Source organism: Bubalus kerabau, chromosome 1 (genome assembly GCF_029407905.1).
Source record: "Bubalus kerabau isolate K-KA32 ecotype Philippines breed swamp buffalo chromosome 1, PCC_UOA_SB_1v2, whole genome shotgun sequence".
Lineage (NCBI taxonomy): Eukaryota > Metazoa > Chordata > Mammalia > Artiodactyla > Bovidae > Bubalus > Bubalus kerabau.
In genome coordinates, this window is record NC_073624.1 from 271,512,259 (window position 1) to 271,539,880 (window position 27,622).

The 27,622-nt window shown below is 38.9% G+C and overlaps 1 protein-coding gene across 8 annotated transcripts in view; it reads left to right on the forward strand.

Moving 5' to 3' along the window:
• Positions 1-27,622, forward strand: part of PAM (peptidylglycine alpha-amidating monooxygenase) — a 314,671-nt gene that overhangs the window by 118,822 nt on the left and 168,227 nt on the right. For all 8 annotated transcript variants that reach the window (XM_055565583.1, XM_055565617.1, XM_055565573.1 and 5 more), the window contains exons 3-4: positions 21,777-22,200; positions 23,229-23,349. In XM_055565583.1, coding sequence (XP_055421558.1) covers positions 22,112-22,200; positions 23,229-23,349 — 210 coding nt within the window. In that variant the 5' untranslated portion in view covers positions 21,777-22,111. The remainder of the gene's footprint in view (positions 1-21,776; positions 22,201-23,228; positions 23,350-27,622) is intronic.

Here is a 27,622-nt window from a genome sequence, read left to right on the forward strand (position 1 = left end):
GGGACTTCAGTTTCAACGCAGCAGGTTGAGAACATGATTTTTCATCTTCTTGGCCTCCCCAAATCCCTCCAAAAAAGATGGTAAAAGAGTTTTAAAAGTTATATACCCCTGGGAAGATAAAGGGAAGGGAGAGACTCCGCAGTGAGTCAGAGATTAATACATTTTGGGAAAGCGGAGAGGAGAGGATTGATAACAAGCTTAGTATAAGAGAAGCTGTTTCATTTAAGTGCCCTGGAGAGGCAAGACCTGTGAGAAGCAAGCTGATCAACTTCAGCCACCACATGAAGGGCTCAAGCCTTAGTGATTCCAGTGCCATGGAGAGTAGGGATACCACGTGGGGCTAAAGTCAGGGCTTTAATGTGTGAGTTTGCTCCAGGCTCCTCTCCCTGCCTTGCTCCCAGAACACTGACAATATATTTCATTCTCCCAGAAGATGGGTGACTCTGCTGTAGAAAATTGAAAACCCCCAGGGTTGATGGAGAGTTAGGGACATGTCTCACTGGAAAGGAAGAATTTTAAAGAACAGGAATAAAAGGAAGTCAGCTGGAACAGTGTAGAAAGGAATAGAAAGTAGAAAAAGCTAAAACTAGAAAGTAAGAGAAGTTGAAAATTGTAGGAAATCTCCAAGAAGGACAAAAACAGACAATAGAAAGGAAATGGTAGGAAAATTTGAGGGGCGTTCCATCAGGTCCAATATCCAAATAGAGGAATTCTTTAAAAAGAGAGAGAGAGAGAAATCAGATAATTGAAGAAAAGAGATGATCAAAGAATATTTAAGAATATGTATCAATAGAATAGTTCATAAGTCTTCAGATTAAAATGACCTAGCAAGATGAATGAGGAGCACCCAGGAAAATGAATGAGAAAAAGACTCATTATACTAGGGAACATCGATAACATTTCAGAACAGAAAGGTAAAGAGAAAAATTCTAAAGCTTCCAGACTGGGAAGTTATTTGCAGAGATTATTAATGTTAATAAAGTATGAAAGATCAGAATGGTACCTGATTTCTCAACAATAAGATTACAAGAAAGAAGATAGAGAAGTAATATCTTTTAAATTTTTAGAAAAAATAATTTTCATCTTGTTAATCTATATTCAGCCAAACACAATGAAGGATGAAGCTAAAATAAAGATACTCCAACCATGCTGTAGTTCCTGCACTGCATAAAAATAAAAAGGTATACGAGAAAGTTAACAATCATAAAATAATTACTTGGTTCAGTGGAGGAGAGTGTTTATATAGCTTTAGCAATTTGAATATTGATTTTACCAAAAATTATGATATGTGTGGAATGAGAAGGGGGCTATAATATCCCCTTCAATCTGTATCTTTGAAAGTAGAAAGTCAATAGATAACGAATAGATGTCTCTGTGAATTGGTAAATGAGAACATCAGCATATTTGGAAAAATGAAGATAAATACCAGAATAGTCTGCTAAAAGAGTCCCAAAGTGTTATAGCTGATGAGTAGGACTTGTGGTGGTTGGGCCGAAGACTGCTGTTATATTGCAGGTTTTTAGTACCATTTGCGGAAAAGACAATGGCACCCCACTCCAGTACTCTTGCCTGGAAAATTCCATGGATGGAGGAGCCTGGTAGGCTGCAGTCCGTGGGATCACTGAGAGTGGGACACGACTGAACGACTTCACTTTCACTTTTCACTTTCATGCATTGGAGAAGGAAATGGCAACCCACTTCAGTATTCTTGCCTGGAGAATCCCAGGGATGGCGGAGCCTGGTGGGCTGCCCCCATGGGGTCGCACAGAGTCGGACACGACTGAAGCGACTTAGCAGCAGCAGCAGTACCATTTGACTCTTAACTATGTGTGCTTACTACTTTGATTTGAAATTTCTTCTTAAAAAGTTTATATTCTTTTCCTAAAACTTGATGTATATCCCAGTTTGGTATATAAGATTTTTCTTAAACTTTACCGTGAGACCCTGGAGAACTGTGTGATGTATTTCTTCGTATCCCTTGTTCGCATTCATTTCCTTAATATGCATTATGTCCTGTTGAAATGGGTAGGATGATGCTTCAGTCTCGCTGATTTCTTTTAAGATTTTTCCTTATGTATTTTTGCCTGCGCTGAGTCTCTGTTGCTGTGCACAGGCCACTCCCTAGTTGCGGTGCACAGATTTCTCCTAGTGGTGACTTCTCTTCCAGTGGAGCCCAGGAGCTAGTGCTTCCAGGCTTCAGTTGTTGTGCATAGGGGCGTAGTTGTCTCTTGGCATGTGGGATCTTCCTGCACCAGGGATTGAACCTGTGTCCTCTGCATTAGAGGTGGATTCTTAACCACTGGACCACCAGGGAAGCCCTGGATATGACTAAAAAGTAAAAAAGAGCTTTTTACCCAAGTGGAAATGAACATAACGCCTTGAGTAGAAGTAGACATTGGAGTGTATGTTGAAATTTACAACCTTTGTTCTCTGTAACTCATATAAATTTCTTCATTGCCCCCCATCCTGCTGGGTAGCTGGGAAGTAACTAAATTTGCCCATGAGAGTTATGTGATTCTTCTGCTTTAACATTGTCTTTTCATGTACATCTTTGGGCAAAAAAGATGAGCTTGAGCTTCTAAACTCAAGTCCCTATGAAGGGGACTGTTGCTTCTTTTGCCTTCTGCCTTCTTCAGGGAGTGTCTGGATTCAGATGGATGGAAATAGTCTCTCCAAACATCACAGGTCACTGAATAGAAGGCACAAGGGTAACATAGAAGGAAAATAGGGAAACAGTGTGGTTGAATTAGCAAATGGCTTTCGAAATGTCAGTTTGGATTGATTGACATAACTCACTTCTGTTCTTTCATTGGTTCAAGGAAGACACAGGGCCACTGGGTGCACGGTACTTCTGTACTACCCAGCTTGGGCAAGTGAGCTGTGTTTCTTTCACAGCAGATACTGTGCCCTACACGAATCATACTCATGCAAAATTTTGATACGAACAATAGAGAAAAAAAGAAATGTATGGGTAGAAAGAAAAGCAAGAGTAACCATTGAATACCATTAGTTCTCAGATTCAAATAAATTAGTTTGTGGGGAAAATGTGAGGGGACAGAAAGCTCAAAATCTTTGATTTCATTTGGGGAAAGCAAAAAGCAGAATAATGTGCTGACTGCATTGGCATGGAGCAGTTGGAACGTAGGACTGAGAGAAACTGAACCAATGTGTGGGGAGAATTAATTCCCAGTCATCAGATGCTTTCTCCAGTTAGTTTAGGAAATACTACTTTCTGTGCATAAGAGTGTGATTTCCTCTCCTTAGGAATTTTTCTGTCATTTTCTTAATGCTCACTTTCTCATTAGGAGGAAAATTCAGAAGGTTTCAGGAGTGAGTAAAATGCTTAGGTTGTGTGCATATGTATTTTGATTTTGTATTAGAACACATTGCATAATTAAACTTAAATATTTTAATGATATCTCATTTGCTATATCCTTGGAGGATAATTGTAACTCAGAAAAGAATTTCCCCTCTAGTGTGTTCTGTTTTTACATAACAAAGGCTGCCTTAATGAACCTTTATCTCATTACAATGTAATACCAATGGTAGTGATTTAAATATCAAAATGATAGGGAAGATTTATCACAGTTTTATTCTGTTTTAGGCAAATTAACACTACTTAGTCCACTTGTTTTGCTAATTTTATTTTATTTATTTTTTGTTTTTAAAAAATTTTTATTGAAATATAGTTGATTTACAATGTTGTATTAGTTTATACTATACAGCGAGGTGAATCTGCTATACTCACACATACATCCAATCCTTCTTGACATTCGGTTAAGATAAAACTTACTGATAAAAGTTGATAGCAAACAATTTTTTTGATATTTTATTAAAAGAAGATGATATAATTACAAAGTTTCAGAAGTAAAAATAGACCATCTTAAAGTCTAAATCAGAATGAAACAGTCAATAGTATGTTTTTACAATATCTTAAAACAACTCTGTGGTCTTATTCAAAACAAAGAGCATATGTGAGTACTCTACTATTATTTATGGAGGAAAAAGTTTTTTTTTTTTTTTTGACCTTTATTGATCAAAGAGTTTACAGCATATTTTTTTTATTATATTGGTGGCTCAGATGGTAAAGAATCCACCTGTGATGCAGGAGACCTGGGTTCAGTCCCTTAGTTGGGAAGATCCCCTGGAGAAGGAAATGGCAACCAACTCCAGTGTTCTTGCCTGGAGAATCCCAGGGACAGAGGAGCCTGGTGGGGTACAGTCCTTGGAGTCACAGAGTCAGATATGACTGAGCGACTAACACTTCTTCACTTCACTTGTATTTAACAATACCATTCTTTCATCCCTGCCATTCAACTTTTCTTTAATCATAGATGAAGAAATTGTGAAATAAAACACAACATCCACCATGCCAAAAGAGCAGTTATTAGTCCAGTATTTTGCTAGATGTGAGCCAGGGTGACCCGTCTAGAAGCTGCCTTCCCGGTTGGTATCCATCCCTGAATCCACCGAGTGCTCGTGTGTCAACCATTATGATACTGAAAATGACCAGCCAGTCAAGCATGGGCCATTAATCTTGAATGCGTTGATAGAGACATAAATTTCCCCCAATGATTTTGAAAGATAAAATGGTCAGTTTCCCTAAGAATGTTTTGAAGTACTTCCAGGCTGGTTATGGGATCCACTGATGATTTTATAATTTTATTTTATCGAAGGAATTGTAGAAGGTTTAGTGATGACCTTGATGTATTTTTAAGTAACAATGAATATGATCACTACTAAATCTACACCTTTGTACTTTTATAAATAGTATATTTAAAGGCTTCTGGTCCCGTTTTTTCCTATTTTTACCAAATCTTTAGGAATATGTCACTTCAAAAGAGGCAACAGTCCTTTGGTAGAATTACTGGACTGGAAGTACATTGTTTGCTTTATCCACAGAATTTTGCATGTTGTTATGAAATTCTTGTATCATGATCCAAGTTTTTGTATCTTTATGACTTCTTCACTGTTTGAGAGATGTAATCTTATGATAATAGAAAGTTGTCAAAATGTGAAAGAAAATTTTTTAAAATTAATGCATATATACTGACTTAAAAATTCCATTTCAAAAGCTAAACAAATTGCATTTCAAAAGAATCACCTTTCAGTAAGGTAATTCACATAATCTCTATTTAGAAATAAATATTAAATTCAGCCAAATCAAGTAAATAGCAGTAAAATTGATTACTCATTTAGCAGTTAGTACTTGTGTAATACTAAGTAGTCATATAGTGTATTTCATCTTTAAAATGCTTTAGCAGCAATAAGTTAAATTTCTTGTCAATACTAATAAGAATCTGTTTGTCTCATTTAAGTCCCGGGCACCGAGTTGGGTCTGCCATTTTATATTTGTTTGTTCTCAGAAAATGTCTAACTGCTTCTGGAATATAAATAACCTGTTATTTACCTCCACTGCCTGGTTTCTTTGGGCTGTTGGTTCTACAGATCTGCCTCTATGTCGTTTCCTTAATTCCTGCTACACAAACTCGAGCCATGACATAAAACACCCATCAGTGCCAGCGTTCAGTAAATATTTCCTAATAATCTTGACGTAACAGTGGTAATTCCCTTGAAATATAAATTGTTATTCCTGATTAGTGGTGTACATTTCAAATGATTTAGGTTAAGAGTTTAGTTCTGTTTTTGCTGAATGACAGAGCTGCTGTTTTTGCTCTAGTATTAGAAAAAGTAAATCTGGGGCTTTTAGCTCTGTTTTGTTGTTGTTGTTGTTGTTCCTTTTCTATGGCTCAGTGGCACAGAATCTGCCTTCTAGTACAAGAGACGCAGGTTAGATCCCTGGATCGAGAAGATGCCTTGGAAAAGGAAATGGCGACCCACTCCAGTATTTTTGCCTGGAGAATCCCAGGGGCAGCGGAGCCTTGTGGGCTGCCGTCTATGGGGTCGCACAGAGTCAGACACGATGGAAGCAACTTAGCAGCAGCAGCAGCCAGTATTTTTGCCTGGGAAATTAATGGACAAAGAGGCAGGGGCTACAGTCAATAGGGTTGCAAAGAGTTTGGCATGACTGAGCATGCATTCTTTCTGTTTTTTTTTTCTTGTTTTTCTTAACTCTTCAATGATAATTGTTACTAAAAATTCAACTTTTTGTTATGATATAATGCAAGGTTAGGGCATATAATTTCAGTAATGGAGACAGAGGCGAATAAGATCAACTGGGCTTGCTTGGGCCTCACTTCCTTGGAGTGACACCCCTGGGATGGCACCCAGTGTGTCTCTCATGCCCAGAGGATCAGGGCCTCATCTTTTTTTCAGCTCTTATTTCATTTCCAGGGTGTAGTGCAGATCACTGTGGGAAACCTTGTAAAGAAGATTAAAAACTGAGGAAGAGCAAGCTAGTCTGTAAGCACCTTGTTAAAATAAACCACTGCTTCCTAACCTCAAGACAGCAAGAAACAGTTTAATAGCAGTGAAATAAATTCACCACCTGTTTGTGCAGCAGTATCAAAGACTTCTAGCAAACATAAGAATGCTTTGATCCTTTTCAGCCAGAAGAAAATTATGAAGCTCGGCATTGATAGTTCATGAGGAGTTTGGGGACACTGATCAAAGAAAACTGTTATTATTATAGATAAGAAATTAAAATATCTGAATATAAGCTACTTCAGTACATCATACTTCTTTCAGTGGTGAATTTCATATTTAGAAATTCAAATAGTCTTATGATTAAGCTGTATTTTATTGTGGCTTCTATACCCCAAAATAAAAGACATTAAAATGTTTTTAAGCAATTGTGTTTCTTTTGTTAATGGCTTTCAAATTATATAGTTGAGATGGATTGAGGGGGCAATGTATAGTGTATATTTTATAGAAGCCCTCTAGATTACTCTAAGCTCAACTGAGCAGAATTATATAAATGAGAGAAGGTTTTGACATTCTTTCATGATCTTTAAGAAAAATTCCTAAAAGTTTTTCGATTATAGAATAGTATTATATGATTATAGATTCCACTTTAAGTATTATAATTGTATAGCTGAGAGGCTTAAAGGCAAAGATAACAAAACTTTTATAATAGCAAGGGGTAATTTATTGTAAGGATTTGAACATTTGATGTGGAAAACATAAGAATCATTTGAAAATTTGACTCTGCTATGGGAGAAAAAATGCTTCTGCGTAAATAGCACAAGAAGCAAAAGATGAAGTTAAGTGTTATTTAGGAATGAAAACGTAGACGTTTCCTGTAGATTTTTAATGTATCAAGAACAAGAATCCTGGTTCTGTAACTGCATGTTTTGGATCTGTGCCAGGTTCATGTGCAGTTAATAACCCCTGCCTCTGAAGTCATAGGGAGGCATTTAGCAAAATATGCATTGAAATGCTGCAGGAATAACTGTGGCTAAGGATGCGGAGGCATAAACAGGAAAAAAGATCCCTACAAAAAGAGGACATCTCATTTTTAAAATTTATGTTGATTAGTTGCAAGAAAAACCGAAGGAAAGACCGCTCTGTACCTTCTGACCACATCCCTCTAAGCCCAGTGCCTGGGACTGAATATTTGCACTTAAATGTGACACCCTCCCACCCTTCATTCTATAGCAACTTCCTCTTAAAAGCAGGAGAAAATAATAATGCAAAGACCCACAAAGGAAGCATTACAAAAGTAACGGAAAGATCTTTCAATTTTTACATTGGCCAATGATTCATAGTTTACTGGAAAAAAAAAAAAGAGTTTTGAAATCTGGTAATGTCTTGGATATTTCAAACTAGTTCCTTAAAACCTTCACTGAAGAGGAGGGTTTATTAGTTTTTGAATTGGCATGTTATGGAGACAGCCGATAAGTCCAGGCCCTCGTCTCTTGCTGTGAGTTAGGACAGAAATCCCCACCTTGCTCAGTGACTGCAGGACCAGGTTCCTGGTCTCCCCAGCCGAACAGGAATGTTGAAAGGAGAACTGTTTTGTGCTCTGCTTCTTGCACTGCATTCTTTGTCGTGTTCTGAGCTTATAAATAAATAAGATATCTGGTGGGCAAATGAGCCTCGTGAAAGGAGCCCCTCTAGCCGCTCTGACATTGTGGATTATGCTCTCCTTTGCTGCATGGTAGTCTCTTGAAAACTTCCAAAGTGCATCCTTAGAACCACAGGATGCAGGCTGCTGGGAACACAGGGATCTGTTTTCTCTTACATTAAAATATGCCAGCGCTGAATTTAGATACATGTGCTATGAAGTAACACTTGAATTAGTCAAAGCTGAGAAACTTAATTAAGAATAATGTCTCTTGTTTTTTCCCCCACGGAAATATTTACAGGCCTGAGCAATTGGATGACTAATGGACGTATTTATAGGGCATCTGGTACAGATCATGGCAACCAAGAAATAAATAAATAAATAGAATTTGTTGCTGTTGGCAAGTTCTTATTGCAGTAGAATCATATGCTGAATGGTACCCTTGAGCTTGTTTAACATATATATTCTAATAGGTACGCAGCCAATTTTGACTTGCTGGAGAAGGATACTTCAAATTGGCTCACATCTTAGAAGAGACGGATTCCAAACAAACCCACAGGCAGAGAATGCCATTCAGTTTGGTGTGCCTTGTTAATGAAGCTGTTGCTGTTTAGTTGCTAAGTCGCGTCTGACTCTGCGACCCCATGGACTGCAGCCCGCCAGGCTCCTCTGTCCATGGGATTCTCCAGGCAAGAATCCTGGAGGGGGTTGCCGAGAGGGCCTTAAAAAGAAAAATGAAGAGAACCTTAATAAAGAAGGAAAAAGAAAAAGACAATTAAAAAAAAGAAGGAAAAAGAAAGCAAAAAGAAAGGAAGAAAAGAAGCAGTAACTTGGTATATCTAAGTGTGGCAAGTGTTACGCTATGTGAGGGTGAAGTTGATATTCTTACGTGAAGAAAGGGTATACCTCTGGGGTCACAACACAGATGACTCTAGGGTAGTTAGTAATGTTAATGAGAAAAAGTGGCCAGGTGTAAAAAAAACAAAAAAACAAATAGACAGGCAACAAGATTGCACCTCAGGGTTGAGTGGCGGTTAAAACAGCTACTCTTGGCCTTAGGATCTGAGAATAAGGAGGGCGCCATGGGGACCGTGGAGAAGAAGCCTCAGATCGCTGACCCTGCTGGGAACGGAAGACATGCTGGGTTCAGCTAATTGTTCCCATGTGGAAGAGCGGGTCCAGGGATGCCAGATTTTACAACTCTTCAAGAGACACGCTTTATGTGGAATCTTTTCATTTTGAAATGTTTACTCAGAATTCAAATTCAGGGGAAGAGTTAGGAAAAATTCGCTCAAGCCAAACAAAACCTCTTTGGGCACCAGATTTGGACCCTTGTCACAGATCTTCCGTTTGTCCTTTCTGAGTTAGCTAAATGAAGTATGTTTGTAAAGTTGTAGAGGAAATGTTCCTGCTTCCTAACATCTGAATTAAAAAAAAGCTAGGTAACATTTATAGCTGAATGGCCGCAACTGTGGCGTCAGATTGCCTGTGGTTATATTTTGGCTGTGCACCCTGGACAAGTTTACCAGTTCTCTCCATCTCTAGTTTTCACTTAGGCAAAATGGGAATGATAACGGTACAGATTTAACAGAGCTTCTGTCAGGATTCAGATAAGCTCATCTTTATATGGGGCTTATTAGCACAGTGCCTGGCATGGTAATGGCTCGATAATCATGATGATGATGATGATGTCACAATAAAATGATGTTCAGAGGATGTCCTTTCTGCTGTACTTGAAGAAAGCATCCTCTAGGAATGTGGAGAGTTAGTTTTATGTTAAAGAATATGAATTAACTCTGACATAAATCACAGCAAGATCCTCTATGACCCATCTCCCAGAGTAATGGAAATAAAAACAAAAATAAACAAATGGGACCTAATTAAACTGAAGAAGCTTTTGCACAATGAAGGAAACTATAAGCAAGGTGAAAAGGCAGCCTTCAGAATGGGAGAAAATAATAGCAAATGAAACAACTGACAGTTGATCTCTAAAATATATAAGTAGTTCATGCAACTCAATACCAGAAAAATGAACAGCCCAGTCAAAAAGTGGGCCAAAGAACTAAACAGCCATTTCTCCCAAGAAGACAAACAGATGGCTAATAAACACATGAAAAGATGCTTAACATCACTTGTTATCAGAGAAATGCAAATGAAAGCCACAATGATGTACCATCTTGTGCAGGTCAGAATGCCTGCTATCAAAAAGTCTACAAACAGTAAATGCTGGAGAGAGTGCAGAGAAAAGGGAACCCTCTTCCACTGTTGGTGGGAATGCAAACTAGTATAGCCACTATGGAGAACAGTGTGGAGATTCCTTAAGAAACTGGAAATATAATTGCCATATGATCCAGCAATCCCACTGCTGGGCATACACACCAAGGAAACCAGAATTGAAAGAGACACGTGTACCCCAATGTTCATCGCAGCACTGTTTATAATAGCCAGGACATGGAAGCAACCTAGATGTCCATCAGTAGATGAATGGATAAGAAAGCTGTGGTACATATACACAATGGAGTATTACTCAGCTATTAAAAAAATGCATTTGAGTCAGTTCTAATGAAGTGGATGAAACTGGAGCCTATTATACAGAGTGAAGTAAGTCAGAAAGAAAAACACCAATACAGTATATTAATGTATAGATATGGAATTTAGAAAGATGGTAATGATGACCCTGAATGCGAGACAATGAAAGAGACACAGATGTAAAGAACAGACTTTTGGACTCTCTAAGAGAAGGTGACGGTGGCATGATTTGAGAGAATAGCATTGAAACATGTACTTTACCATATGTGAAATAGATGACCAGTGCAAGTTCAGTGCATGAAGCAGGGCACCCAAGGCCGGTGCTCTGGGACAACCCGGAGGGATTGGGTGGGGAGGTAGGTGGAAGGGGGTTCAGGACGGGAGGGGGGGCACATGTGCACCTGTGGCTGATTCATGTCGATGTATGGCAGAAACCACCACAATATTACACTATTGTAAAGTAATTAGCTTCCAATTAAAATAAATAATTCAATTTTTTTAAAAAGATGTGAGTTAAGAAGATAGGTTCTGGAGTCTGCCAGCCAGGATTTGAATCCTTGTTCTACTGCAGTGTAACCAAAGCAAGTTAATTAATTTTCCTAAAGCTTTAGATCTTTTATCTATAAAATGGGAATAATAATTGGTACTTAAAAGTTATAAGAATTCAGGGAGATAATATGCATAAGGTCAATGCCTAGTGTGTAATCGATAAATGTTACTTTCTGTTATGATTATTCTTTTCCCATTCTTTAGAAGTTCCATATTTGCAAGCACATTTAAAAATCAGTGTATTAAAAAAATTATTGCATGAAAGGAAACGTATCACTTTAAAAAAATTGAGGTGTAGTTGATGTACAATTATTCAGGTGTTAACTATATCATTTTATTTAAAATTAAGCTTTATCTTAATGAACCATTTTTTAGCAGTGGTTTTCAATCAGGGTGATTTTTGATTTGAGCTTCCAGAAGACATTTGGCAATGTCTGGAGACATTTTTGGTTGTCATTACTGCAGGAAGTGCAACTGGAATCTAGTGGGTAGAGTCCTGAAATGCTGCTAAATGTCTCAGAATGCACACGATAGTCCCCTCCCACAAACAGTTATTCATTGCGAAATGTTGCTAATGCTGAGCTTGAGAAACTACATTACAGCTGTAACTACCATAAACTTTAGTTTGTAAAGTTCTTGCCAAGCAAAAGGAGTGCTAGTTGTATTTCAAAATATGGCCTAAACTCAGCAATTGACACAAATTGAAATCTGTAGAATTACATTCAATATTTTAAATATAAATTTGTATGTGTATAAATATCCCTATTTTCTTCTGGTTACAAAAATGATATATCTTGTGAAAGTTAAAAGAATGCAAAAGCATATAAATGGATAGTGAACAACCCCTCCCTGCCTTTTTTTTTTTTTTAAGTATGGTTAAAAAAAAACCTATGGTTGAAAACCATCAGAAATTTAATTGAGATATATTACTTCAGAATTTTATTTTACACTTTTTATTTTGTATTGGGGTATAACTGATTAACAATGTTCTGATAGTTTTAGGTGAACAGTGAAGGGACTGAGCCATACGTATGCATGTATCCATTCTCCCCCCAAATCCCCTCCTATCCAGGCTGCCACGGAGCACTGAGCAGAGTTCCATGGGCTGTACTGGAGGCCCTTGTTGGTTATCCATTTTAGATACAGTGATGTGTACATGTCCATCCCAGACTCCCTAACTATCCCTTCCCCCTCTTTAAGTCTACGTCAGCATTTTAAATACATGTGTATACTGTTCTATAATTAGATTTTTTTAAGGCAATATTTTACTTTTCTCTTCCTGAAAAATTCAGTCCTACAGCTGTTATGTGGGGCAGGCAAAGTAGGCATTCAGGACAGGTGACCTGGCATGGGGTATAGAGTTCACCTGAAGTAAGGAGGAAATCAGTGTGTTGGGCTTGATGGCCTGGCATGGAGTACCATGGCCCAGCAGGCTGAGGAGGGCACCCATGAGTGTAGGCAGTCCAGCGTAAGGTATCAGCAAAGGCCAAGTGGAATGAAAAACACAAGGAGCTAGCCTAAAGGGGTCTCAACTGAGGTAATTCAGGCATCAAAGTAAGTGATGTAAATAAAGTTAGTAACAGATTAAAACCCATTGCATAAAATAGGAAACTTTGTGTCCATTATGATATAATAAATAAATGAATATAATGAAAGTCTGATGAGAAACGGAATATTTATAAGTCAAAAAATAACCTCTCCATCAAAAAAGTATTAATTCAAAAGGGAAAAATGGTAACTTGATAGTGAAAAACCTGGAAGCCATCACCTTAATTATATGATCAAAGTTAACATCATCAGTAATGGGACAAATAAAAATTGCAAGCCACCTAATAAGATGCTCATCTCCTAGTATTCATGCCCTGGAATAGTCTTCATCCACACTGAGGTTGGCTGACTTGTAGAATGGATAGCATATTACAGAAGTGGTGGTATGTGCCTTCTGATGCTAAGTCTCAACAGGTATTGCTTACTTTGGGAAAAGTCATTGTAAAGGCACTCTAGTAGCCTTGAGAGAGGGCCACATGGTGAGGAGATGTTGTTTTTACCATCATGCAAGCAAATCCCCTCCAGCCCCACTCAAGCCTTCAGATGACTGCGATCTGTGCTGACATCTTGCTTGCATCCTCATGAGAGAATTACCCAGCTAAGCTACTTCTTCACCCAATGCACAGAAACTTTGCAAAAGAATGTTTATTGTTTTCAACGATTAAGGTTTGGGGTAATTTGATATGCCACAATGGGCAACTAATATAGATGCGGTGAGAAGAGTATAGCGTCACTTCCATGATATTCCTGCCGGGGATGCACAACCTGAATCTAGTCCTAAGAAGCAGGAAAACACTAATTGAGAGAACTTTTGCCAAATAACTAGCCTGCAGTCCTCAGTAGAGTCACACACACAAAAGTTAAAGACAGAAACCGTCCTGGAGTGAGGGAGACTGTATAGAGGCTTGACAACGTTACATGCAATGCTTGATTCTGAACTTGATTCTTTTGCTATAAGGGATATTATTGGGACAGTTGACAAAGTTTGGAGACAGAAGAGTAGCTGATAGTAATATGTCACTGTGAATATTTTGATGACTATTGTGGTTATACAGAGGATGTACTTTAGGAAATGTAGACACTAAAGAATTCAGGGGTGATGAGGCATCAGGTTAGCAATTGATTACTCCCAAATGGTTAAAGAAAAAAAAAGCTTTTTATACTATATTTGCAACATTTCTGTAAGTTTGAGATTGCTTAAACATTTTTTATTATGTAGAAAGAAAACAGTGTCATAGAATGTGACCTTGCCTATAAAAAATAGATCCATCTGTCCTTTTCAAAGGGATGTTACAACCCACCCCTCAAATTTTACCAATGTCCTATTGATGGACATTTAAATTGATTCCCGTTCTTTGCTATTATAAACATCCAGTTATCTGTTATTATAAACAATGCTAGTAAATATCCTTATAAATATGTTTGTGCCCTTGGTTCAATTTTTGCCCAAGAATAAATCCCTGGAGTTGAATTCCTAAGTGAATGGATATGCATACTTTAATCAGTTTAATCATAACTCATTGTAGGAAACCACATAAAATCTCCTTAAAAGAAAATGAAATTTATAATTTGGTCATTATTTTCATTTGTTCTTCCCCCCACTAGAAAGTAATCTCTGTTGGAGTGGAAACTTTATCTGTCTTGATTATCACCAGTCCTAGCATTAAGATAGTCCTAGGCTGAGCGACTTCACTTTCACTTTTCACTTTCATGCATTGGAGAAGGAAATGGCAACCCACTTCAGTATTCTTGCCTGGAGGATCCCAGGGACGGGGGAGCCTGGTGGGCTGCCATCTATGGGGTCGCACAGAGTCGGACACAACTGACGCGACTTAGAAGCAGCATCAGGCATTAAATAAATGTTAATATTTGTTCCAACAAGAACAATAGCAAACATTTATTGTGTGTCTGGCATTATTCTAAGGACATAAATTCATTTATTCCTTGTAACAAGCCTATGAGATAAATGGTAGGAGTATTCCCATTTTGCAGATGAGGAAACTGAGGCAAACAGAGGCTAAGTACTTGCCCAGTTTCACAGGGCTAGTCAACAGTGGAGGCAAGAGTCCAGGCTGTGTTTCTGCAGTTTACAAGTTGCTATTGTTGTTGAGTCATTAGGTTGTGTCTGACTCTCTGTGACCCCATGGACTGCAGCACGCCAGTCCCCTGTCCTTCACTGTCTCCCAGAGTTAGCTCAAATTCCTGTCTATTGAGTCGATTATCTGTTAGAGGCTGTTGGTCTCTATGCTGTAATGGTTCTCTCTAGTTGATAAATGAATCAATAAGTGAGTGGCCAATATATTTATTTGATTCTTTGAACAATTACTCATTTAAACTATCTTTTTGGATTTTCTTTTCTTCATTTCAAATAAAACTGGAAAAGAATGGACTGCTTACTTTGTAAAAGCCAAATTAGCCTTATGGTCCTCTGTAACTAGGCTGTACTTACCACATAACAGTACTGTTCCTGGAATTAATATTTGTAGAAGTATAAACTATATATCATTCTTACTAAGAATTTATTTATAATGTGCAAACAGAATATTTGCTTTGTATTACAAATAAGATAGTAAATCTGGGTCTGCAGCTTAAGTCTAGGAGGCAGAACCTTTACTACTTGCTTGTCAAATGTTCCCTGCTCCCCATTGGAGCTCTGTGCACTGTGCATGGAAACACACTCCCCATCTCCCATGGCAGAAACCCAACCTCACTCCAAGCGCTTGCTCAGAACCACCCTCTTCCACCGAAGACTGTTTTACCTATCTCTTTTCTCCTACCATCCTTTTGAAGGTTGAATTGATCTTTCCTTCCTCAAAATTCCCTGAGTCTCTATTATAGTAGGGCTTCTCTGGTGGCTCAGATGGTAAAGCATCTGCCTGCAACTCAGGCCACCCAGCTTCAATGCCTGGGTTGGGAAGAGCCCCTGGAGAAGGGAATGGCAACTCACTCCAGTATTCTCACTTGGAGAATTCCATGGACAGAAGAGCATGAGGGGCTAGAGTCCATGGGGTTGCAAAGAGTTGGATACAACTGAGCGGCAAACACTTTCACTTTTATACTACTCTCACAGGGACTACATTCTAACTATACCTTATATTACCTAGTCTCAAGTCCACATCTCCCTTCACATCAGTTCAGTCGCTCAGGCGTGTCTGACTCTTTGCAACCCCATGGACTGCAGCACGACAGGCCTCCCTGTCCATCACCAACTCCCAGAGTTTACTCAAACTCATGTCCATTGAGTCAGTGATGCCACCCAACCATCTAACCCTCTGTTGTCCCCTTCTCCTCCCGCCCTCAATCTTTCCCAGCATCAGGGTCTTTTCCAATGAGTCAGTTCTTCACATCAGGTGGCCAAAGCATTGGAGTTTCAGCTTCAGCATCAGTCCTTCCAATGAACATTCAGAATTGATTTCCTTTAGGATGGACTGGTTGGGTCTCCTTGCAGTCCAAAGGACTCTCATGAGTCTTCTCCAATATCCCAGTTCAAAAGCATCAATTTTTCAGTGCTCAGCTTTCTTTATGGTCCAAATCTTACATCCATACATGATGACTGGAAACACCTTTGACTGGACAGACCTTTGTCAGCAAAGTAACATCTCTGCTTTTTAATATGCTGTCTAGGTTGGTCATAGCTTTTCTTACAAGGAGCAAGTGTGGTTTAATTTCATGGCTGTAGTCACCATCTGCAGTGATTTTGGAGCCCAAGAAAATAAAGGCTGTCACTGTTTCCATTGTTTCCCATCTATTTCCCATGATGTGATGGGACTGGATGCCATAATCTTAGTTTTTTGAATGTTGAGTTTTAAGCCATCTTTTTCACTCTCCTCTTTCGCTTTCATCAAGAGGATCTTTATCGTCTTCACTTTCTGCCATAAGGGTGGTGTCATCTGCATATCTGAGGTTATTGATATTTCTCCCAGCAATCTTGATTCCAGCTTGTGCTTCATCCAGCCTGGCATTTCGCATGATGTACTCTGCATATATGTTAAATAAGCTGGGGGACAATATACAGCCTTGACATACTCTTTTCCCAATTTTGAACCAGTCCATTGTTCCATGTCCAGTTCTAACTGTTGTTTCTTGACCTGCATACACATTTCTCAGGAGACAAGTCAGGTGGTCTGGTATTCCCATCTCTTGAAGAATTTTCCAGTTTGTTGTCATCCATACAATCAAAGGCTTTAGCATAATCAATGAAGCGGAAGTAGATGTAATTCTGGAATTCTCTTGCCTTTTCTATGATGCAACGGATGTTGGCAACTTGATTTTTGGTTCCTCTGCCTTTCGTAAATCCAGGTTGAACATGTGCAAGTCCTCGGTTCATATACTGTTAAAGCCTGGCTTGAAGAATTTTGAGCATTGTTTGCTAGCGTGTGACAACAGAGGATGAGATGGTTGGATGACATCACTGATTCAATGGACATGAGTTTGAGTAAACTCCGGGAGTTGGTGATGGACAGGGAGGCCTGGTGTGCTGCAGTATATGGGGTCACAGAGGGTTGGACACAATTGAGGTACTGAACTGAACTGAACTGACCTAAGTGCAATTGTGCAGTAGTTTGAAGATTTTTTGGCACTGCCTTTCTTTGAGATTGGAATGAAAACTGACCTTTTCCAGTCCTGTGGCTACTGCTGAGTTTTCCAAATTTGCTGGTATATTGAGCACAGCACCTTCACAGCATCATCTTTTAGGATTTGAAATAGCTCAGCTGGAATTACATCACCTTCACTAGTTTTGTTTGTCGTGATACTTCCTAAGGCCCACTTGACTTCACATTCCAGGATGTCTGGCTCTAGGTGAGTGATCACACCATTGTCGCTATCTGGGTCATTAAAATCTTTTGTGTATAGTTCTTCTGTGTATTCTTGCCACCTCTTCTAATATCTTCTGCTTCTTTTAGGTCCATACCATTTTTGTCCTTTATTGTGCCCATCTTTGCATGAAATGTTCCCTTGATATCTAATTTTCTTCAAGAGATCTCTGGTCTTTCCCATTGTATTATTTTCTTCTATTTCTTTGCACTGATCACTGAGGAAGGCTTTCTTATCTCTCGTTGCTATTCTTTGGAACTCTGCATTCAGATGCTTATATCTTTCCTTTTCTCCTTTGCCTTTCGCTTCTCTTTTCTCAGCTATTTGTAAGGCCTCCTCAGACAACCATTTTGCTTTTTTGAATTTCTTTTTTTGGGGGTTGGTTTTGATCACTGCCACCTGTACAATGTTATGAAACTCCATCCATAGTTCTTCAGGCACTCTGTCTATCAGATCTAATCCCTTGAATCTGTTTGTCACTTCCACTGTGTATAATCGTCAGAGATTTGATTTAGGTCATACCTGAATGGTCTAGTAGTTTTCCCTATTTTCTTCAATTTAAGCCTGAATTTTGTAATAAGGGGTTCATGATCTGAGCCACAGTCAGCTCCTGGTCTTGTTTTTGCTGACTTTATAGAGCTTCTTCATCTTCGGCTGCAAGGAATACAATCAGTCTGACTTTGGTATTGACCGTCTGGTGATATCCATATGTAGAGTCATCACTTCTGTTGTAGGAAGAGGGTGTTTGCTATGACCAGTGCATTCTCTTGGGAAAACTCTGTTAGCTTTTGCCCTGCTTTATTTTGTACTCCAAAGACAAACTTAACCTGTTACTCCACGTATCTCTTGACTTCTTACTTTTCATTCCAGTCCCTTTTGATGAAGAAGACATCTTTTTTGGGTGTTAGTTCTAGAAGGTCTTGTAGTTCAACATAGAACCATTCAACTGCAGCTTCTTCAGCGTTACTGGTCAGGGCATAGACATGGATTACAGTGATATTGAATGGTTTGTCTTGGAAATGAACAGAGATCATTTTGTCCTTTTGAGATTGCACCCAAGTACTGCATTTTGGACTCTTTTGTTGACTATAAGGGCTACTCCATTCTTCTTAGAGATTCTTGCCTTCAGTAGTAAATATAGTGGTCACCTGAATTAAATCCACCCATTCCCATCCATTTTAGTTCACTGATTCCTACAATGTCGATGTTCAGTCTTGCCATCTCCTGTTTGCTGTTGCTGCTGCTAAGTCACTTCAGTCGTGTCCAACTTTATGCGACCCCATAGATGGCAGCCCACCAGGCTCCCCCATCCCTGGGATCCTCCAGGCAAGAACACTGGAGTGGGTTGCCATTTCCTTCTCCAAGGGAAGAAGCTTCTCCTGTTTGACCACTTCCAATTTACCTTGAGTCATGGATGTAACATTCCAGGTTCCTATGCACTATTGTTCTTTACAATATCTGACTACTTCCATCACCAGTCACATCCACAACTGGGTGTTGCTTTTGCTTTGGCTCTGTCTCTTCATTCTTTCTGGAGTTATTTCTCCACTGATATCCAGTAGCATATTGGGCACCTTCCAACCTGGGGAGTTCATCTTTCAGTGTCATATCTTTTTGCCTTTTCATAGAATACTGAAGTGAATCATCTCCGTTAATAGAATATTCTCCTTTAGTTTTATTCATTTTTGAAAACCCCAACATATAATATTTTGTACCAAAAGTGAAATTAAAGCATTTTTTTGATTGTTGTTTAGTCGCTAAGTCACATCCATCTCTTTTGAGACCTGATAGACTGTAGCCCACTAGGCTCCTCTGTCCATGAGATATCCCAGGCAAGAATACTGGAGTAGATTGCCATTTCCTTTTCCAAGGGGTCTTCTGGACCCAGTGACACACCCAAGTCTCCTGCATTGGCAGGCAAGTTCTTTTCCAGTGAGCCACCTGGGAAGCCCCATGTTTTGATTAGAGAATGAATTATATCAAAGAACTCTATTTTGAATTTTTTTAATCCTAAAAAAGAATACTAGAATTTGAATACTGTGTATACATATATATATATTTGTTGTTGATGATAATACACGCACACACACACACATACATTTGACAATCATCAGGCATTGTAAAATAACAAATGGAAAGATTAGACATGATGTTTTTCATATGATGATTTGTATTTTGTCTTTAGTTTACAAAGTGTCAAGAATGAAGAAGCATAATTAGCTTTCATTTCTATAAGACCTTTTTTTCCATTCATGGCTGCCAATACCAACTTTGCTTTTACCCACAACTTCAGTTCCTTTTCTTTCAGTGGGTGGTTCAGGGACATCAAAGGTAATAAAATCAAAGAGATAAGTGGAATGTTTTTTCAAACACTAGTAGTTAAGGATGTGTTCCTGTTAAAGAATGTTAATACTAAATTTGTTTTCAAGTGTTTGTATAATTCCATATCTCCCTGCCAACTAGAAGAAGGACTGTCCTTGAATCCTGTTCTGCATGCAATAGAAAAAATATAATCCCTTCTTCACATATATTTAAAGAGGAAAAGAACTTGGGGAATGTTAAACATTGTCATTTTATAGGATTATATTTTGTTGTAAACAAAAGCAGTTGCATAGCCTTCAGGCAGTTATTTCTCTTCTCGCACAAGGAGTTCTTTCCTTTACCCACAGGATTCGGACAAAGCTAAAGGCTTTTGTTCTGAAAGCTCACATAGCAAGCCAAAGAGAAAGTTCAAAGAAATATCATCAGTCTTTTAAAAATGTCATTGCTTATGTAAATTAACTGTGGTCCTTGGTTGCTGGGGAGCCTCAAGCATCCTTGCATAGGTTGGATAGTCAATCATGTTTTATTTATAGTTTACGTAACCTGTGTTTCTTCTAGAAAGCAATGACCGTGAACTCTTCTAATTTCAAGTTTAGGTCATACTTTCTGTTTGTCTTAGTTTAGTTTTTGTTTGATTTTTTGTTTGTTTTGTTTAGATTAGATTCACTCTCTTGTGATTTCCAGGGAATGATTTAGATGCTAATTTATTATTGTGGAGCACTTCTATATGATCTTACTGATTTTTTTTTTACCCTTATTCATCTGGCCAGTGGATTTATTTGTGACTCAGAACTTTAAGAAATCTTTTCCTTTAAAGTATTTTCCTATAAAGTATTTTTATATTGTGAATGATACATTTTAAAATAACACCTTGCTAAAATATACACACTTGATACACAGTCTGAAATATATTCAGAGTAAGAGTAAAGTCAAAACACACACCTTTTAAAATTTAGCCTAATTGAGTCTTCTTCACAAAATGTTGAGATGTTGCATTAGTTCTGTATGGCCTGATGTTTATATTAATGTTAAGTTTTAGATCATACCCTCTGTATATAAAATTCATGTGGGGGTCAGCTGAGATTCTCCTTACTGCTTCTAATTGCATTGCACTGTAAGTCTCCAAACTTTATTCAGGAATGAATATCTTTTGGGAGGCATGCCTTCTAAGTAAGGAATTACTATTTGTATGTTAAATGCAGGAGTTTTAAATAGGTGCTTACATTTCATATTTGGTATTAGCTATAGATTTTTGATTTGTTTTAAAAATGATTCTGAGAACTTCAGTGATTACTTCTGTGACGATCATTTTTGGCAGGGGTTATCTTTCTCCTCAGATCTGTGATGTGTGTGTGTGTGTATATATATATATATATGAACATGCCTTTGTTCTCAAAGTCTTTCTCTATCTGATTACTCTCATATATAAACTCGGCTTTCGTTTCTTTTTTCTTTTCTTTTGCCTTAGCCTGTCATTTGTATGAAAAACTTCGCTACATTCAAGAACCAAGAAGCATAATTAGCTTTCATGTCTCTAAGACCTTTCATGGCTGCCAATAGCAACTTTGCTTTTACCCACAACTTCAGTTCCCTTTTCTTTTAGTGGGTGGTTCAGGGGCATCAAAGGTAATACAATGAAAGAGGTATTAAGTGCAGATATTAAAACCAGCAGAGGTATCAAGTGCATTTTCCATTCTAGAAGGGAGTGACATAGCAAGTGAAGAGAAGAAATCCGGAGGCAGGGGCGAATGTGAGGGGAAAGGAGTGGGGGGAAGAAGTCGCAGAGAAAAGAAGAGCGGGTGTGAGAGAGGAGAAAGCAGGAAAAGGCAGAACTGGGGGGCTAAGGAGGTTTGTGAAATCTGAGGGGGGCCGGGTTGGGCGGGAGAGGCGGAGCGGGGCGGGGAGGTCAACAGACCCGCATTTTCACCAGGCGTGGGCTCAAGCTTGCGGAGCGACGAACGGATGAAAGCACCTCAGCTGGGATTTGCTGAGGGGACGCACGCCGTCATGTGTTTAGTCATCCATTATCTGCTTCTATTTTCTGCAGGTTCCGGACGATGACTGACGCGGGTTTGTGTGGGAGCCCTCCCCGCCCCTGTCCCGCCCGAGCGATAAGCATCCCGCCTGTCTAGCCCGCCGCCTCCCGCCGCCGGCTCTGAGGGGAGGCGCGCTTCCGCTCGCGGACCTGACAGAAGTCCCGGCTTCCCGCGGGCGCTGAGCGCGCGCGGCGCTGCTGTGTGGCCGCCGCGGGGACGCCCGCCGCGCCCCGGGCCATGAAGTAGCGGCTGCCGGCGGCGCCGCGGCCCGGTCCTCCCGGCGCTCCTCCCGCCCGCCCGGCGCCGCGCCGCCCGGTCCTCCCGGCCGGGCCGGAGCGCCGAGGACATGGCTGGCTTTCGGAGCCTGCTAGTTCTCCTCCTCGTGTTTCCCAGTGGCTGTGTGGGCTTCCGAAGCCCACTTTCTGTCTTTAAGAGGTGGGTGTTTGTTTTTTTTGTTTGTTTGTTTTTGTTTATTTCTAAACAGGCGACATGTGGTTTGGATGGTTTCTGTGCATGCTGATGAAAAAAAAAAAAACACGGAAGAGTGTTGGAGAAATATACGTGGTTGATTCCCTTGGCCGCAATCCTTGGGAATTTTAACACAGTTAAACTTCTTGTAAAAGTTACCCCTTACAGACAAAATAAAAAAGCCCCTTCGCCTCCACCCCCCTGTCCTGTATAGCCAAGCTGTCCTGGCTTTCAGAACTCCCAATTAGAAGTTGTGATTTCCAATACTCATCACTCCCTCTTGGGGAGACAATCTGAGAAAGGACAATATCGTCGTTTAGACTGGAATGCCTTCTCGTTTGTAACAGCCTGAAGAAAAAGATATAAAGGTAGGTAACTGGTGAGGAGAAGCAGATCACAGACTGTAAGAGCTCACAAGGAAGCATTGAGCTGTATACACTCTTCATAATTACCATGTTAAATATTTATGCACTTGTGCATTTGTAATTCACATCACAGGCTCCCCCCCACCCCCCAACTCACCCCCACCCCGCCATCATAAAACTCTGCCTTCTAGCGATGTTATTGCTGTTTTTTTTGTTTCTGACTAGTAATATCGGACACTCATAAAGGACTCACAACAATTTTTACTGGCTTGTAGTAATATTTCTGCCTTGAGAGGATTGACAGGCCTATGGTAATTCTAATTGATTAATACTGTACTTTCATTAACAGAAACGTATATTTTGACAGGTTTATATTGAATCAAGTTTTGAATGTAGCCTGCTTGGTTGCTTTGATTATGTTTTGCTCACAAGTTGGGTGCATGTTGCTCTTGGACTATATGATGCAATTCTGAGAATGGTATAGAATATTATGTGGTAATTACATCTTTTCATTGTGTCTAAGTCAACAATATTTAGTCTTAAAGTCATAGAATTCCTTTTTTTCCCCTCTTCCCATGTCCAGTTAAAATCCCATTATGTTCAAGGATATTGAAATTGTCTTTTTTTAAGGTTTAAAGAAACTACCAGATCATTTTCCAATGAATGTCTTGGTACCACCAGACCAGTAATTCCTATCGATTCATCAGATTTTGCATTGGATATTCGCATGCCTGGGGTCACACCCAAACAGGTGAGAGGAATTGTGTATTTAATTATTTGTGTGTTCTATATACAGTCTAATTAAAACAAAGAAACTGCATTTACAGCAGGAGTAACTTCTTTGAAAAGTAGGCATTTTTTTTTCAAGACTCCTCAAATAGGGCTAGAATAAATAAGTATTGTAAAGAGGACTAAATTTTTTTAAGGTAAATCTTCAGTTAAATTTCTTTTTAAAAATTTTACCTGTATTATTTGTGTTTTGAAATGAAACCTTGAAAATTAAGTCTCAATGGAGTAATCGCCTTGGTAATGCAGCATGTAAGTATGTATTAAAATATGAAAAATTATTCTAATAAAGGGAAATGCTATTGAGCAGCTGCATCTAAGAGATTAAGTTGTTGAAATACCCCTCTATAGCAGCCACAAGTTGAGAAATGAAAGCATGTGTTTACTGCCAAGAATTTGGAAAATACGTATTCCACACTTTTAAAAGTTAAAAAAAAAAAAAGCTGTTCATACAGGTGGCTGATTGTGAGTTTGCTTTAGCTTAATCTGCTTGTCATAAGAGAGAGATTTGATGAAGTAGAAGCAAAACTACCATGGTGACTTACAGAGCACTTTGAGTAGAACTGGACTGTGAGTGTGGCTTTCCCTGTTTGGGGATACAGAGGATTCTCAAACCACTGCTGTCATGTGTGCAGAGTGTTTCAGTAGGCATGAAAAGGCCAGAATTAATTACACTTTTCATCCAGGCAGTGCCGGGATTTATGTGTGTCATTAAAAGGTAGTCTTCGTTTGTAAAGGGCTGCAGAGAAAGGGAAAGACCTGGGTGTTGTAGAGCTGCCATGGCTGATGACTCATTGCTGCAGATAACATTCTGGTTTTTTAAATTTTCTTTCTATTTTAAAGTACAGAGAAAATAAAAGTATTCTACAGATTGGGGAGAATTCTTTTGAAATTGATGTTCGGAAGCTCTAAGAAAATACAGGAGGTCTTTTTTGGACTGAGGATTAATGTTCGTTTATTTGAATACCTGTGTATGGTTTAAGTATCTGTAAATAACTGCTGTTGTCAAATTGGCCCTCACCCTTCACCCCTGCCCATCCACAAATGACCAGGCAGGTGACTTTTCTGTATGTTTAGTTATTAGCATCCTGGCCTTTAATTTGGTACAGTCTTTGTTTAGTTAGTACTTAATAAAAAGAGATATCATCAGATTGGGAATAGGAGAGAACGGTGATAGTTACTCACTTATGAAGTGTGCTTCTTCATGTCTCTTCTCACTTTCAAAAGTGATTTTCCCCCTATATTTGCTTAAAATGACTTTATAATACTTGTTTAAAAATACTCACTAATTAGTCTTTAAGCACTGTTTTCCTACAGGAATATCATTATTTTCTCAAATAATCATTTGTTGTAGTTCATTATTATTCTGTGTTTTTTTTCCTTCTCATTATTTTACAGTAAAAACATTTAAATTATTTAGCAGTAATAAAAATAGGTAACTGTTTGGGGTGAACATTCTCAGAAAGAGTTCCTAGAGGAACTGATTATAAAAGAATGAAAAGGATCTTGATTTGCATAAGATAAAATGTGTTATCTCAGGTTTTATAATCTTACAATTATCAAAATAACTGGAAAAAAGAACATATATTAATAAGTAGAGTATAGCTTGTTATTTTGCACTGTCTGCATTCAGCTTTGCTGTCTGTGTGCAGTGAACATTTGCTGGTTGCCTTTCCAGCATACCATCCCTCATTGCTTCTTCTCTGAAACCATATCCTACCTATCCAGGATCCAGAGATGGAGCACCTGGACTAGGATTAGCAGATCACTGCATTCCAGTTCCCCTTCCACAGTGACTGATTCAGAAGAAGGTGTGGGACCTAGACCAATATAGTGAAATCTTAGGACTTTGGCTGGAAATGCATTTTTTTTGTTGCATGTAAGCAAAAGGCATCTATCTAGTCTTAGGGTCTGCTGAGTTCTTGAGAGGAGCCAGATCTAGAGTAAAACTAACATCATAGATGGCAATGCAGGTTCTCGGTGACATTGCTACTTACGGAGTTATCCCTTGTGTTGGCCTTTTTCGTTTCAACCAGACTGAGTTGGATTTTCTGTGACTTGTAACTGAAACCGCCTAGCTGGGCAACTGATTTGATTGTTCTGTTTGGTCAGCTCAGAACTGGTTGTTGACTGTTTCTTCTACTTTTCCTGGCCCTCTCTGTTGACCACGTGTCACAAGTATTTACTGACTTGATCTGGCTGATATATATATAGGTCATATGCCTCATACACCTTCATGTGTGCGTGCATGTTAAGTTGTTCCAGACATATCCGACTCTATGTGACCCTGTGAACTGTAGCCCTCCTCTGTTGATGGCATTCTCCACGCAAGAACACTGGAGTGGGTTGCCATTTCCTTTTCATGGGATCTTCCTGACCCAGGGATCGAGCCCTTATCTCTTATGTCTCCTGCATTTGCAGGCAGGTTCTTTACCACTAGTGCCAGAAATGATAATTATACCCCTATTGAGTATACCCAAGGAGAGATGGAAACAGAAACGCTTTTCTCCTGAACTTTGTGTTCTTAGTGAGAAAGATCTAGAACTGTAATGAGTACTTTTGGTGAAAGTATTCTTTTCTTAAAATGCAAATGAAACTTAAGTTTAATACAGATCCTTAAGAGGAAAGAGATAAGAAGGCAAAGAAAGAAAAAAAAAAGAAAAACTACTAGAGGATGGAAATAAACTATGAAAGGGAATAAGAACAATTGACCAAAATACATGGAGAAAATGATAAAGGACAAAAGTAAAAGGAGAAAGAAATCAAGAATAACGATAATATGAAGACTAGAACATTAAAAGGATCATATAAGAAAAAAAGGAGTAAGAAAAACATGGAAACAAAGAAGGGCCTTGAAAAGTTAAAATGTGTGTGTGTGTGTGTGTGTGTGTGTGTGTGTTTTAATGGCAGAAGATCAAGAAGAGCAACAACTGTTAGGGAAAGAAGGAACTGAGAAGCTAGAAATTGAGTTGGTAACTAGGCAGACCAGGTTGGTTGAAGAGATATATTCACCCAACAGATTTTTTTTTTAATAAAGTAAATCTTAAGTTTTGGCAATAACAAATGATACATCAATTAATCTGATTTGAGTGTTTTCCTTGGGGAACTTTAGATTGTTAGGCAGGTTTGGATAGAGAAACAAGCAGATATTGAATAGAGATGGAAAGAACCGTAGCTATAATACAGGTAGTACACTAATTAATTCTGTTGATGCAATACAGATCTAGATCGGTGTCTTACCAAAGAATATCCAGTCATGTCAGACCTCTGAGATGCAGTCCATTCAGCCATCCCATAGACTTCAGAGCAGCCTTAAAAGGCTTCAAAATAGCGTAAAAGGCTTAAAAATTGCTCCCATATAAACCAGCTTCAGAGAATCTAAGTAGTTTATTATTTATTTCTATGTCAATTTTATATTCAAAGTGGGCTCACTATTTTTTATGACTTAAAATTTAAAAAAATAATTTCTTTCTTCTTTAATAAATTTCTTGTTAATCAGTGTTTTTCAGGCATTGGCAAGATGAGGGAGACGAGCAACCAGCTTTTAAGTAGCCTAGAACAGAGGTAAAGTGGGGCTTCCCTGATAGCTCACTTGGTAAAGAATCCACCTGCAATGCGGGAGATCCTGGTTCGATTCCTGGGTTGGGACAATCCTCTGCAGAAGAGAATGGCTACCCACTCCAGTATTCTTGTCTAGACAATTCTATGGACAGAGGAGCCTGGGGCGCTACAGTTCGTGGTGTCGCAAAGAGTCAGACACAACTGAGCGACTAACACTTTAAAGTAGAATCTGGTGTCTGATGTCACTGACTTCAAATCCAGATCCTTAAAGTGGTGATATTTTGAGACTCTTTCTTTTAGCACATTTTCTTCTTCATTTGATTTTCTTTCTACCCAGGGACCCTGTGGGTTTTTGCTGTCACCAGCTCTCATATCAACAAACAAAACAGTTTGATAAACTGCCAGCTCATGATCACTGTAAGGTGCTATCATCATTTTGATGTGTTAACTCTCCATGGAGGTTTGATTATAAAATAAATAAAGCATAATTACAGTGATTTTACATCAAGTATATCATCTCAATCTAAGCCAAATCTAGTTGGCTAAAATGTGGGCTTTGGAACCAGGCTGACAACATTTTTGTTATAGCTCTTGCGGTATCAGTTCAGGAATTTTCTTAACTAGCTGGCCCTGCCCCTTCTTCTATAGACACAGTAATAATAGTACCTACCTAGGAT